Raw genomic sequence first — 15,202 nt, forward strand, 5'->3', positions numbered from 1 at the left:
CCTTCCAGCTAATTAGGTGCAAGAGCACTTCATGAAGATAATGTGGGCATTTATTCCAGCAAGGTCCAGTATGTTGTAAAATAACGCATAATACCCTTTATAGAATAGCACCTAATCTATGGCAGAATATCAGAAAACTAAAAATAAAACCATGCAGAACTCCATGAGGTTAAAAATGACCACGTGTGGCCAAAATAGGTAGAAGTGCCCATATTTCCTCTGTTCTTTACATGCCAAATATTAAAACTTGTTTTAAGGAAAATTCAGCTTTAGAAAAAGTCAGGGATCAGCAAGGCTTCACTGTGTTATTTGACAAAGTTATTGAATATGCAAGTTTCAACCACCTTGGCCACTCTAATGTTAAAAACCTTGTTTTATGGTTTAACCAACGATATCCAGCAGCTTTGTTTAATGTGACGCTGCATGTTTGTTAGCTGGATTTACGTTGACTGGAAAACGACTATCGCTGTTCAGAACATGAAACCACTTGCCTCCTATTTGTGCTCACACCTGTGCGTGTAAATAAAGATTAGAAAGTCAAAGTTAATTAACTGTGTGTGTTTTTATGGAAAGTGGACGTTTTGATTTTATGTTGACTATCAGTGAAATACATAAAGTTACATAACGTTTTTTTTAAGATGTACCCTCTTAGAAACTGATGTGCATTTTTATAGTTTTAAATAAGACAAAATAATTCTTTAAATTCTTATAATCAGTATTTATGGCTGTGAATCAATATAAACTGAAGACTGTCATCAGATTTGTTGATGTGTCGGATTACAGCTCAGTTCACTCACCCACTGCTTCTTCTTAGTCTGGGAGATGAGTTGTTTGTGCTGGGCCATCAGCTTCTTCACCTCCTCCAACAGCTCTTCTTTACACTTGTCCTTCACCTGCTTGCTCTTCCTCTCCATCTCCGCCTGAGCTCCGGCCACTGCCTTACTCACTGCTTGCCGCTTCTCCTCCTCCATCTCTGCACGGAGCTGAAGGGACGGACATCAGTGGGACATGTTGGGTTACGAGCTGCAGCAGAGCAGATGTCTTCAGTCATCAGACACCAACGTACCTTCTCCAGAGCTTCCCTGACGACCCTCTCCGTCTCCCTCTGGTTGTCAGCCTTCATCATCTCCTTCACGTCATTGAAGACCTTTGTATACTTCTCGTGGCACATGTTCTGGCAGGCGCCGTCGCTGTTGGTCTGGGTTCCGCGGTGCAGCGTACGCGGCGACCCTCCGCTCGCCTTCTTGGTCTGCGTGGACACCGACAGCTTCTCTGGCTGCTGGGGCGCCGAGGACACGGGGATCTCCTGGCTGGAGCTGACGGCCTCCATCTCTGGCTCTGGGTCCTGGTGAAACAGACAATTATTGGACAAATTAAGTCCAACTGAATCCAGAGGGATTCAGAGGGTAAGCAGCCAAGTGCTGCTGATCAAGTGGACTTTATTACTGATTGTCTGCAGGTGTGAACTCTTTACAGCTTGCTGTTCACTTTAGTTTAATACATCCCGAATTCAATACTAAACAGGAAAAATTGCCCTGGAACATTCCTTTTTTAAAAAAATATATATTTACAATCCATTTTGGTATCTTTTCATACGCATTCTTACCTGGAAAAAGAAATGAAATTCTATATTTTTATGACTGTAAAAGAACCTGTCACATTTTAACAGTAATACTGATGGTTTGTTTCTATCATAGTTCCTCGTAGGAGGTTATTCTGGCTGGTAGGGCTGCGTGATATGGACTAAAAGATTTCAAACAAAAAACCTTGTAAATACCATGAATAAAGTTTGGTTTTTCACTGTATGAAATGGCTGCATATCTTTAGTGATATGCAACGTGACTGCTTCCATGATCTCTTTCCACCAGGTTCTTTTCTCATCATACAGGATCTGCTGTGAAAATAATTCCCCTGATGTTGATCTTCTCTTAAAAGGGAATTTGTGGGCTGAAGCTGCTTTCTGCATCTTGCAGAGAACAACATTTCTCACAGCAGTTCAACGACATTCCTGCTGCGACCCGAGTGACAGCTCACTAAACTCTGTTAGTGCTTTCAGACAAACACTGTTCTGGTTACGTTCTGGAGTCTCAGAACCTCTTTGATTTTTGGAGAACCAGTTCGCGTTTACACCAGTTTAACCAGAACCAGTGAGAAGCTTTTAAACTAATTCTGCAACATGTTGGTATTTGTTCCAAGTTTGCGTCACAACTGAACCAGCTCCTAATAACTGAGAACACTGGTCCTTTGTGGGAATGAGCTCCGCCATATTGGCTGTATTTCTTTTTAAACAGAAATCATAATAAACCCCCAAATACTCTACACCTGATCCAGGTCTCACACCTGCAGAATTCACAACTTTACAAATCAACATTTGTTTCATTCCCTACACTCGCCACGAAGAGGAAGAACTGCGTGTTTGCGCAAAACTGAGCCTGCTAATAACTACGGAAGCCTGAGGAGAGCATTTGCTGGGCATATTAAAAAAAAGGGAGGAAACAATTTCAGATTTTTATTAAAATAAATCATAACATAAAATCATAAACGTCAAATTTGTAATAATCAATAAAACTGATATAAAACTGATTTATCGCCCAGTCCTTCTAGCTGCTTCTTGATTCACACTAATTTAAATAAATTTTAGATTAACTATGTGTCATTATTGCAACATCAAAACAAATGTGCTGCTGATTTTAAACAGAAATAAGAGCTTTGTCCTGTTTTTAAAAAGATGTCTTGATAAAGATTTTTTCTCTTTTATTCCTTCTGTCGCTGCAGCTAATTGTTCCTGGTGGTCATGAATTTACATCCGGTGTTCTGCATAAAACACTAACTTGACTGGTTGCTGATTAAATACATAATCCTTACACAATAAAAATAAAATAAAATATTTCAAAACCAATAATATGCAGCTTATTTGCCATAGTTGAGAAAGTGACTGACTTACACTTGCTTCCTCTTTGGGTTCGATAATTTGAGTCCGACGGCTTTTCTTCGCCTTGGGCTCCTGGCTGCCTTTGAGCTGCAGGGAAAATAAGTAAAAGATCAATTTGACATTAATGTTAGATTTAAATAAATCTTAGCTTTCTTATAAATCCCAAAACAAAAAATAAATCAGCTAAAATGTGTCAAGATTTCCATTGTCTGAGACCAAAGTGTTTAAAACTACCTTTAATGTTCTTGATCATGTAGGTTTTTATCTGCACCAGCAGTACCCCCGTTCATCCAGCAGATGGCATCATTAACATGGATTTAATGGATCTGACTTGTCTGTTTAGTTTTATTTTATTTTCTGAGATTTCACAGAGTCTCCTTTTGTTTTCATTAAAGTTTTAAATCAAACTACCCATAGTTAAATACGGCTCAGTACAAAGTCAAAGATGTTATGGTTGTAAACAGATGTTTGCAAATAATTCCAAAGTTTGTATTTGTAAATCACGTTTCATAAAATCTGCCAGAGAAATTCAAGTTTGTGAATGTGTAGCAAAGGATTTACATGGTCCTAAAAAAATTTTTGTATTTTAAAGAAAAATAAGTTTTTTGCAAACATCTGTATACGGATGCAAAGCAAAAACTTGTGAGCAAGACTCAGTTGCAGATGTGGATTTTTGTCCCTGCCTTTACACCTCCATCTGATTGGATGATGACAAATCAAACTGTCCAATCAGAAAGCAGATGGCTTCCTGTCCTCCCACACCGCTGCAGACTTTAACAATGAATGTGATAAACTGATGTTACTCAGTCTGAGTTTGGAGCAGCAGGTGCAGTTGATGGCGGTCGCTTGCCTCGCCCACCTCCGGCTGGCCTCAGTGCATTGAGGTTGAGAAATATGACGGGAGGGGGGTCGATGGCGCCCTGGCTCCCGTGGTGTGCGGCTGGAACATCGGGGTGTGTGCTGGCTTATGCCGAGTGGTTGTCTGGGGGGGGGCCTGGTCCTCCTAGGGATGATGCGGGCCCTCTGCCTTTGGGGGGTGGGGGGGCCGCCTCTGGGATCCTGGGGCCCTGGACCCTTCGCAAGGGCCGCCCTGGATGGCCGGTTTCCTAGACTGCGGGGGGCTCTTGCTGGGGCTCTCCTCTGCCACCCTTCAGGTGGGGTTGGAGTTGTCTTCGTGGTGGGGTAGCTTGGGTTAGTGCTCCGTGGCTGCTGCTGAAGGCCCGGGTCTCTGGGTTGCCCTGGTCTGCCTCTGACCTCCATAAAGGGGTGGTCGTAGTTACATGATCTTACTCACCACTCCTCATCACTGATCACTCCTTATTCCTCATGCTCTGCATGCTGACAGTCACTTAGTTGTCCAGTGGGTTTATATACTAAGAGATAATTCTTTTTTTTCCCCTGTAAGTTAGTATCTGGCCATTGTTGTGCTACTTTCATGATATGTCTTTTCGATTTGGTTATTATTTAAGAACTCTTAATGACTAGCAGCTCTGTTGGGTTTTTTTTTTTTGTAAAAGTTGTAGGAAATTTTCTGGTGTGTTCATGTACAGGTGTAACAGTTTGTTGTCTGGTGATGGTGTGGATTGAAGGGTCGTTTCCTTCTGTCTGTGATCTTTTTGTCTCCTTTCTTCTTTCCCTTTTGCATCTTTTTTTTTTTTTCATCTTTTTCTGTCCCCTCCAGTCAGGTCCAGCAAGATTACATAGATTCCGTGATTCAAAGTAAATAAATAAATAAATGAATCAGATTATCAAGAGCAGCCTTACCCATAGGCCTCCCCTTGGCAGAGCAAATTTGTTCAGCACAACACAGCAACCAGATTATCATTTTGCTGCTATGATGCTGGACAGGACAGGTAAAATAAAAAAAAAAAATAAATATGACGGGGAGACATGCACTTACATGGCGGACCTGCTCGTTGCTGGTGGAGGAGATGCTGGATTCTGCTTCATCTGTCCTCTCCAGCCTGTCCGTCCTCCCGCTGCCGTCCTCTTGCTGCCTCTGGTTCTGTTGGTGTGGTTGGGGGATGTCCTCCATCTTTGTTTTCCAGAGGCGTCCCTCCCTCAGGAAGCGCTGGTACACCTCCAGCTCGTCACACGCCTTCTTCCAGCCGTTGCTGCGCTTCACTTGCAGCTGCTGGATGCTCACCTTGATGTCCTGGATGTTTTCTGATGGGATCCACGCCCTGTGGGTGACAGAAGATTCCCTCATTTAATTATCTCTGGTAAGCAACTCTGAGTAAACCAGTCCAGATAAAATCAGAACAGTGATGCTGTGCTGCCTTCCAGCTGTGCTAACCTCTGGTGCTGGTGTCCAAAGAAACGTACGTCCACCTGGTTGTCCTCCCTCTGTAGGACTTTGGCTGGCCAGTAACCAAAACCCTTCATCTTGGCCCAGACCAGGTCATGACTGGGACTCTGCAGAAGTATCACAAATAGAAAACACATTATAGACTCAACAATTCATTTATCCTTCTATTGCATGCAGACCTGCAAACACTGCTCAACACACTGCTTTTTGCTTAGATAATGAAATTTGGAGGTGTTTGCAGGACTTCGTTGCAGCTGCACAGGCGTCATGCCCACAGGTGAGAATTCTCAGTGGTATTCAGGGTCATATTGGCCAAGGAAGAAAAAAAAAACAAAACAAAAAAAAAAACTTGAGCTGAGATGGATTTCAATAGTTTTAGTTATGTGACTTTTGCAAGTGGTGGTCAAATTAACCAAAATGGCGACCGTGCAAGTAAAATTGTCACGCTAAGGATTTTCAAAGTTCAGATACTTTTAAAAAGTTGAGATAAATAAAGTTGTAGATGCTTGTGTTATCCACGAAGCAGATGGAACATGGACGTCTATAACGTCTTCATGTGTGGATGGTTGAAAGCATTTGGGATTAAAGACCCTTCATGACAAAAACATTGTTTCTACCACAGTCTGGCTTAGACTCTTTGTAGGAGCCTAGTCTGTTGTCTTCATCATGAAGATAACTAAAGCCTGGTACTCACAAAATTTTTTAATCTTATGAGATCTTTTATCTGATCAAGACCTCACACATGAAGATAAAGAAAAATCAGTGTTGATCATACTGTGTGTGGTATGCTCCGATAATCTAATCACAGAATAACACACACATAATGATGTGATCTACAATCTAGTCCTCCGAGCCGGAGGACCAAACGTGATCTAACAAACGTAAAAGAAACACAGCAACCGGCAAAAAAAGAAGAACAATCAGAAAACACAACAACCAGCAGGGAAGAGGATATATTGGACGAGGGAATGATGGTGCTCTTAGAACTATTGTTAACAGAAAAAGCCAGAACTGATAAAAAAATTTGATTTAATTTAAAGAATTAAAAAAAGATTTAACTTTTTTTTTTTGTTACGTTTGTTCAATGAACAAAATCTCAATGAAAATCTCAATGAATGAAAATCCGATGCAAAACAGTCACATCAATGATCAAACAGTCAGATCAGATCTGTACTGGATCAGAATTAAATCAGAACTTAGGTCGTATATTAGATCAGACAGAGTGATTTATTAATAACAGTTTATATGACGGCCGCATCTTCAGGAGCAGAGCAGCTTCAAACATAATCCCAACTCTTTACTGTTCCTACCTGCCCTGAACTTCTGGACTGCTGCATTTTTTAATTAAAAAAAAGATGTGTTAAAATCACACCTGACTATCATAACCAATGTTACCAAAGCAAAGAAGTACTATATGTCTAAGAGAGGCTGCTGCCCTGTTAAAGCTGCTGGGTTTATACTCACACAGGGGTAACAGAACCAGTTGTCTGGCCGGGCGTTGGACAGGTAAAAACAGTTTTTGCACAACAACAACTCATTCAGCTGGAAAAGAGAAGAGGAAAAGGAGGGGAAAGAGGTTAAAAACCATTGAGTGCATTTAAATAAAATCTCTGCTGTGAACTGTGAGAAGACAAAGCGATGATACCTCGTGGCACGTATCGCTGAACAGCAACCGAGCGATCTCTGCCTGGTCACTGTGAACTGCAACAAAACAACACAGGTTATGTGTTTAAATCAACATTTAAAAAAGGAAACAGTCGCATTTCTTTCTTCGTTTGTCTTTTGCATCAAATAAAACAGCAGTTTGGCTTAATCGAGGTCAGCTGAGAACAAAGTGAAGCAATCAGGACTGATAACAGGAGATAAGTGAGAGCGGAAAAAGGGAATCACAATCACATCCTGAGGGAGATTAATTATAATAAACAAACAACTCTGTATAATTTTTATCTCATTATCTATCTGTGGAGCTCAAATGCTGAACGAATGTAGAAGAGAATTTTCCATTTTTATCTGATGAAAAAGAAGTTTGACTAAAACCGTTTCAGTTCAAAGTAACACAAAGGAAACATATTAAAGCTGTGACTCTGACCCACCTCCATACAAGATGGCCGTGTTGTGAACGATCAGCTGTGCGTCTGCTTTGAACTCATCGAAGCTCTTGTACTTTCCTTCAGACAGATTCTGATGGGGAGAGTCAAACAGGGACGTTAGGAAAACAGAAACCAAAGAGATCTATTGTTGTAGAAAAATTACCATGAGTCTGGACTGAGTAAAAGTATAACAAAAATGTATTAAAGGGAAAATGAACATGGAGAAATTAGTAATGAGTGGTCGTTCCGACTCGCATGAAGTCGGAAGAGACTCTGGGGAGGCAAGAGGAAAAACAATAGTTCTACATTTCTGTAGAAAGAATCCTCCTTCCTGAAGACCTTGGGTGGACACACAACTCCAAGAGCCGGTGTCAAAACAACCTCACATAGTTGTGTCTCCACCAGAACCAGTCTAAGGGTCTGAGGAAGGACCAGATGAAGGTCATCTTACCCTCGTAGTGAACTTTAACATAACATGTATATGAAGAGAATCAACCGTAAAAGTGAATTAAAGAATCAAATTCATCTTCATGAATTTTATCTATTTTAGCTTTTTGTTTTTATTCAATTCTTTTTATTTCCTTGTAAAATTTGTTTTTAATGTACTTTTTAATGCTTCCTGCAGCCAGCTTTAAGGCTTTTAATGTTTTATGTACAGCACACTGAATTGTCTTGTACATGAAATGTATTATATAAATAATCTTGCTTTGCTTTGGGTAAAAGTGGATCAGGGAGCAAAAGATCATTTTCACACAGATTTTTTTCCATTACATTATTTGGATACATTAAAAAGCATAGAAAGTGTGTTTTTTTCACATTTACAGGAAAATCCTTAATTCTTTTTCATATGAAATGATAGTTAAATAACTTGCATCCCTTGTATTTTTTTTGCTTCTTAATTTCTTTATAAATTTAGGTTTCTCATAATTCTTCAGATTACACCCATGGGCCCCTCTTTCACTTGGAATCTACAGTAAGTTGTATTATGTACTTAAAATCTAAAGACATCTTCAGAACTGACTTCAACATCAGCTTCTGAACTAAAACTCCTTTCAGAAACAGGAACTACTCTCCGATAACCGTCGGTGTTCTGTGTGAACAGCTTTATTTAACCATCACTGTAGTTGACCTGACTGGATGTGTATCAACATTATTTGTGTTTTATCTCCATCATATTAATTACAATCACAGCTGCATTTCTCCATGTTGAACACAAGGGGGCAGGCTAAGCTCTCTGGACAGAAATATGGACCAAAAGACACTGAAGAAATAAGGTGTAACTAAGATGAACCAACAGTAAAAGTGGATTAATTTAGCTTCTGGTCAGCTGCTCAGAGGAATCAGACAGATATCACCATAAAAAAAAATAAAAAAATAAAAAAAAGTGCTATCTTGTGGGTTTTACATGTTGATTAGCTGCAGCACTGAGTCCTTTTTCAGTGTTTGCACCACAAGAACAAGCAAATAAGCACTTTGTTATATGATAAAAATATTATTTCAATTATATAAAATCTTGCAAAGTTTTCAACCAAACCAAGCTTTCTACTTTCACATAAAGCTGAGATGGTACTCTCCAAAGACAAGACCATGTTTTAGTTGATAACTACACTGTTACTAGAGGGCAATTTAACTCTGCACATTTATCATCCTGCACTGTTAAGACAAAACATCCTAGAGACAAAACAACGGTGATAATGAACTTTTCTATGACAGACAGGGGAGAGGATTTTCATTCAGTGTCCCAAAAGTACAAAACATGGATAAATCCAAGTTCAATGTCACGAAGTGTGACTTAAGAGCAGGACTTCATCTGTGTTTGCAAGTGTCTGCTAAAACATCCAGGATCAGTGATTTTAAAAGAGGAAAATAAACACTGAACAAAATAATGGAAATGAAAGCATGAAAGAACAGGAAGCGCTCAGAGTGATGCTGTTACCTCTTGGATGTTGGTGACGTCCAGTGCAGTGTGGATCAGTCGTCTGTACATGGGGTGTTTAGTGTCTTTGCCTTTTTTGTTCAGGTCCACTGCCTGTAATGCAGAGCAGTGGAAGCGATTTAATGCAATTCCATAAAGAGGAGCAGCGCTGAGTTAGAGGGAGGTGATGGAGAGTGGGAAGGAAGGAGGAATGAGGAGGCAGAGGCAGCCTCCAGGGTTAATGATGAGATCTGATACCGCTTTAAAAGGCAGAGATGAGATGAGGGGAGAGGAGTGTGGGGAAAAGAGAGAGGTGAGGATTTATAAATCAGTTTTAATGAAAGGGAATTGAATCCAGAGCTGAAGGAAGTGAGATGAATGAAAGTAGCAGGAGAATCAGTGGAGGAATGACTAGTTCAGAGCAGCAGGTGGAGAATTATAGCTTCAAGTTAAGCAGTAATTATTTATTTGGGTCAGAAAAGATGTCGACGGTGGTTTTAGATGCCTGATTGAGTTTGAGATTCTGCTTTGGTCTACAGCAACAGCTACCGATTACAAGCTAAGAAAATACACTCAAGATTCAGATGAGCATGATCCCTAAATTCAGCCTTTCTAAGGCAGCGGATTTGTCACGTAAACCAAGCAGAAAGAAAAATCATTTGATGGTTTTAGCTTTAAACATGCATTACAAACAGTGGTCCATGAGGATGTTTAATGAACTTTACATTTTAAAAACAGCAATAACCATTGATGAAAAAGGTTTCTCACCCTCTCCTTCATACGCTGGACAATGAAGCGCAGGTATTTACACATCTCCTGTTTGTTCAGGTTCTTCTTTTTACTCCCCTGAAGGTTGATGCAGGAAAGAGCAAAAAAGAGAGTGTTTAGACCCCAACAGCCTCTAAATGTAACCAAAACGTTTTGACAAGCATCAATGCTTTCACTTAAAATTAATTTATTATTGTTGTTGAAATACCAGGGATCACCAACGCTTATTTCCCTGCTGCTGATTCAAATTAAATCTCAAACAGCTTTTTAAGCTCTGCACAACCTTGATAACGCCCCAAACCACTTTTTAAAAAATAAATCTAAAGGAAAATGAGGGAAGAAGAAAGAAGCTTGTGTATTAAAAATGTAATGGAAATCTATTTGTAGACTGAAATATCCCAGCTATGATAGATGGTGACTGCGCTAGTTAATAACAGCATTTTCTGGTTTGACCTTTACAGATGGTTTTAAAACATTTACAATGAATTTAAACAATGAACAGTTAATCAGTACATGTTGCTCAGAGAGCTTTAAAGCTCTGTACATTTCAAAGTGCTGATGGCTTTACTTTATTTTTGTAAACCACTGAGATTCACACCATCCCTTGTGGTCATTCAGTATTTATCTTCTGGATCACAGTCCAGAAAAGGTGGCTGTGAAACATGTGCAGAGGGTCCATTCAAGTCCAATCAAGCGTATACACTTCAGTAATAAGAACATATATTTCTAAATAAAATAAGATTCACACAGGAATAATATGATTCCTATTTATCTGCATTGTGTCTGAGTGATAATGCCTGATTTCAGTTGGACTTGCATGTTTACAAGCATCTTTAGTCAGATTGTTGTTATACTTGATGATAATTTGGTTTTTCATAGAAACTTTTAAAGGTTTCATCATGGCAAAATACCATAAAATGTGTTACTTTTTACTATATTTATATATGGAAATATTATTAGACAGCATGGCATACACTCTAAGATGTCTAAAAAACAAACAGGCCTGCATGACTTAATTTTCTCCTTCTAAACTCAGACAAGACTGATGCCGTCTTTGGACTTGAGCGTCTTGGGATGGGACTGTCTAGTAATGTTATTGCTCTTGGTGGCATTATGCTGGCTTCCAGTACAACAGCAAGGAACTTTTTTGGACCATCTGTCCTTTTCTAGGACCACCTTTTTTCTCTTACATAATGGTGCCATAACTGGGCACATCCTGTCTTGGAGTGATGCTGAAAAACAAGTCCATGCTTTTGTTTCTCTGCTCTGAAAATCCTCCAGCTGATCCACAATGTTGCAGCGAGAGTTATGATGAGAACAAGCAGCACTTAAACCTAAAGTTCTTCTCCTCATATATAAAACTATTAGTAAACATTAAACATCTCATAGTTTTATATTTTCCAGATGAATTTGTTCTACAAATAAAGATGAACTGCAGAGAACATCTGAAATTATTTTGTAAGTCATATTTGAGGTTGCTTTTCTTTGACAGGATTAGGACTGAGAATAATTTAGGTTGGAAAAAAGTGAAGACTACTATGACAAGGAGCAGGTCTTTAGTGACAATGTGGAAAGCTGTAAGAAGAGATTGGGATTTATTAAAGACTGACAAAGGAAAACATATCAGTAAAATCCCGATATATGAAAGACATTTACGTGAGTAGACTTCTACGTAGGACCACCTACCCTGCAGACAAAACACTGCCAGTGGGACCCTCCATCTCTGGGTTTGCACTCCTCTGACAGACATTTGAGATGATAAACTCGAAAGCAGTTGTCGCATGGGAGGACGTCGCCCGGTAGGTGACATTCAAAGCAGTACCAGTCATGGCTCTCCGCCTCCCAATCCTGCAGGGGGAACACAGCAGAGCACAAGTTTGGGTGACCCCCCCCTCCAACCCGCCAAGAGGAGGAAACAATGTTTTCCATCCAACTCTCAGATGTATGCATGTGTAATGTCTGAAGTTGTGGAAGTCACATTGTTATGAGTGCTCAGAATAAGAGTAAATTATTCAAATCTGTATTACCGCACTGCACATCAGGTTCCCCTTTTCTTATATTGTTTTTGGACCATCAGCGTGACTCTTTATTTTGTTTAAGATGTTTCATTTTCTGAACCAAATGAAAACCTGATGGCCTGTTAGATCCTGTTCAATTGCGAAGGGCCAGAAGTGATTTAATCCATGCTTATGGTAAAAAAAAAAAAAAAAGAAAAAGAAAAAAAAAAGCTAATAAATTCAAGCTTGACTGAGCAGTTTCATGTCTGACGGATTGTAACGTGTTGCCATTCAACTCTGTGAGCTACAGCAGAGATTTCAAAGCCTTGTAAATGCAAATGAAAAAACTTCCTGACTTAGCCAGAAAAATAAATCCAATGTTTTTTATCTTTCCATCCTGAATGAGATTATAAAGATCTACAGTGCATATAGTGATTTTAGAAAATTTATATTTAAAGACATGACAATAAGAAAAAAAACCTTCCATTTTGAGATAAATAAGACTAAACATCTCTTTGCTAAGAAATGCTTTTGCTCTAGTGCTTTTGACACTGCTGGTGTAACTAGTTCTACCGACTGTCTTCTATGCTTGAAAATGTGGAATATTACTGATGAAGACTACTGTAGGAAAAGGTCAAAGTAAAGTCGATAGTTTTGGAGGTGATTACTGCCTTACTGGAACCGCAGGTCAAAAACAACACTAGAGCCTTTTATTCCAATTATGTACAGTTACAGGCTTTTGACACAGTGGATCACATAAAACTTGCTTTCTACAGAAACCTAAGGTGTTCTTCAGGTCACCGTACTGGGACCACTCATATTCATTTTGATATTCGCTGGTCTCCATTAAAACGTCTTTAAAGCCAGCATTATGCCAAGAAATAAAAAATGTGACCCTTTAAGAATCAAAGCAACAGATTGAGTCGCGATTTTGCCATTTTCATAGATCATTTCCCCACATTTATACATCATTTTTAGCAACTGGTGAAAATTTAAGTTAAAACTTTCCTTTCGGGTCAAACTTAAAATTTGATTTTGATCATGTTATTTGCATTTAATTACTTTTTGTACTGTTTTACTTGCCTTTTATCCTTGACTACTACTTATGGCTTTTAAACTATTAGTGTGTGTCTAATACTACTGCTGTTCTCAGCTGCTGTCCGCCTTGGCTGGGACACTTCTGAATTATATTTTAACTTACAAGTGTTTTGTTTTTATTTTTTTTTGGTTGAATTTGTGTAAATTAAAAGATTCTTCTACCTTATGGGGGAAGGAGAGCAAACTAAACGTCTATCCATGGGAAATGCAGACACATTTATGCATACACCCCATTTAAACTATGGGTTTGAATCAAGGTTTAAAAACACTCAAGATTTAGCTACATAAATTTGAAATTCCCACCTTCTTTTATTCAGCAGGAGAAACATATTTTTCTCAGATATTTAGGATAAATATTGTAGGTATTGATATGCTTACCTGCATTATGAAACTAATCATAAAAATGCCAATATGATTTTGAGTTATTATTAAAGATATATAAAATATATAATTTAAAATGCATTAACGTATTTGCTGCCTTCTCTCAGTTTATTTACACAGACTGCTCCCGCCATGATTTTCTACACATATTCATTAAGAGGTTCAAGTCAGGGACACCTAAACTGGGATTTGGTAGATGCGGTATGAATCAGTAGAAATTAATCCGCTCATCAGCTTGTAAACAATCCAACTTCTCCCACTCACAGTCTGGACCGACTCAGGAGGGGAGAACAGGGGAGTCGTGACTGCAGCTCAATAAAAACTAGAGAGAGAGGAAGAAATAAAAAACTAGTCCACCTTGTTTTTGATTTCTTCTCCATGTGTTTCTGACATGTAATGTAGTTTAGCTTCAAGCAGGATGAAGCACAGCAGATTCAGCCCACAAATAACAGCAACGATCGGGATCAGAACTTTCTAATAAAGCATAGCTTAGTTAAGGTAAATACCTAAAGCCTAAAGCTATCACGTCTTTAAACTGCAGAGTGACTCAGGTTAGAGAGTCTGCATCGGAAATGGAGGCCTGCAAAGAGCCCAGAAGCAACCATAAATAGGACAAAGGAAGTGAAGACAGCTCTCAAATTTATGCTGCCGGCTTTACTGCAACACCAAAAGCCCTGAATAGAGACCAGGTCTGACAGGAAACTTTCCACCCTCTGAAATCCAAAGTTTACTGGGGTCCCTTCTGAATGCTCATCTACCCATAAAAAAAATTCCTTCACAATTTACAACTCATCAGATAAGAGCACAGATAAATAGAAAGCATTACATGCGGCACAACATGTAGCACTTATCATGATCAGGTCGACGCTTCGCTCCTAGAGTTCATGTAGGAACTAAATTAACCCACATCAAGTACAATTTCATATCCTATTTTCCCATATGAACAGACCTAAAGGAGGACTCTTCTCCAGGGTTGGGATGTACATGTGAATATACCTAGAAATCCTCCAGAGGCTACTCAAAAGGCTCTTACTTTGAACCCTTTACCCACAAACACTTGAAAATACAAGGACAGTCCTTATACCTTGCCAAGTGTTAGAAGCTACTTCACTAATGCTGGACAGTCTGATGAAGAGAAGTAGCCGACTTAAAAAGATGGCAGTGAGTTCAACAGAAGCAGCTGGACAGATTTTATTTTATTTTTTACTATTATTCATTTTTAAACATAAGCTCTGTATAAACCACTTATTAAATAAATCTGAAATACCTTAACAATTGTATAAAAGCTACAGACACAGTAAGAAAACTGAGTCTGACTAAAACAATTTGACGGGTTTAAATCACAGACTCTTTGCTTTTGGAGGAGGAATGTGGCCCGAAGCTGCTGACAAAGATGAGTTTGGATGGTGACAGAGGAGGAGTTGAGGCAGGCTGCCTTTAGCATGCTTCCCTTCTCTGGTTTTCCACCCTGCAGAGTCGGCATCAAGCTGGGACATGAAAAAGAGTCGAGCAGCAGGGCAGACATTCCTCCTAATGAGCCTCACAAATCAGCTCAAGAAGTTTGTGTCCACCTATTCCTGGAATAAAATTACTTTATACATAAAAAAAAAAGGATGATGATAATTTTTTCCTAAGCTTTTTCTTTTTTGTAGTTTTTTTTAAACATGACCTTGTTGGAAACATGACATCATGTTATAGAGACTAGAGTACATT

General features: G+C 39.1%; 1 protein-coding gene across 4 annotated transcripts in view; it reads right to left on the bottom strand.

Moving 5' to 3' along the window:
• zmynd11 (zinc finger, MYND-type containing 11) overlaps window positions 1-15,202 on the bottom strand; it is a 41,541-nt gene that overhangs the window by 8,404 nt on the left and 17,935 nt on the right. For all 4 annotated transcript variants that reach the window (XM_041991692.1, XM_041991691.1, XM_041991694.1 and 1 more), the window contains 11 exons: window positions 11,700-11,861; window positions 10,014-10,091; window positions 9,267-9,359; window positions 7,334-7,421; window positions 6,886-6,941; window positions 6,705-6,782; window positions 5,229-5,347; window positions 4,833-5,115; window positions 2,945-3,019; window positions 1,067-1,345; window positions 798-983 (listed from right to left, as the gene is read on the bottom strand). In XM_041991692.1, coding sequence (XP_041847626.1) covers window positions 798-983; window positions 1,067-1,345; window positions 2,945-3,019; window positions 4,833-5,115; window positions 5,229-5,347; window positions 6,705-6,782; window positions 6,886-6,941; window positions 7,334-7,421; window positions 9,267-9,359; window positions 10,014-10,091; window positions 11,700-11,861 — 1,497 coding nt within the window. The remainder of the gene's footprint in view (window positions 1-797; window positions 984-1,066; window positions 1,346-2,944; window positions 3,020-4,832; window positions 5,116-5,228; window positions 5,348-6,704; window positions 6,783-6,885; window positions 6,942-7,333; window positions 7,422-9,266; window positions 9,360-10,013; window positions 10,092-11,699; window positions 11,862-15,202) is intronic.

The sequence above is a fragment of the Melanotaenia boesemani genome, chromosome 8 (genome assembly GCF_017639745.1).
Source record: "Melanotaenia boesemani isolate fMelBoe1 chromosome 8, fMelBoe1.pri, whole genome shotgun sequence".
Lineage (NCBI taxonomy): Eukaryota > Metazoa > Chordata > Actinopteri > Atheriniformes > Melanotaeniidae > Melanotaenia > Melanotaenia boesemani.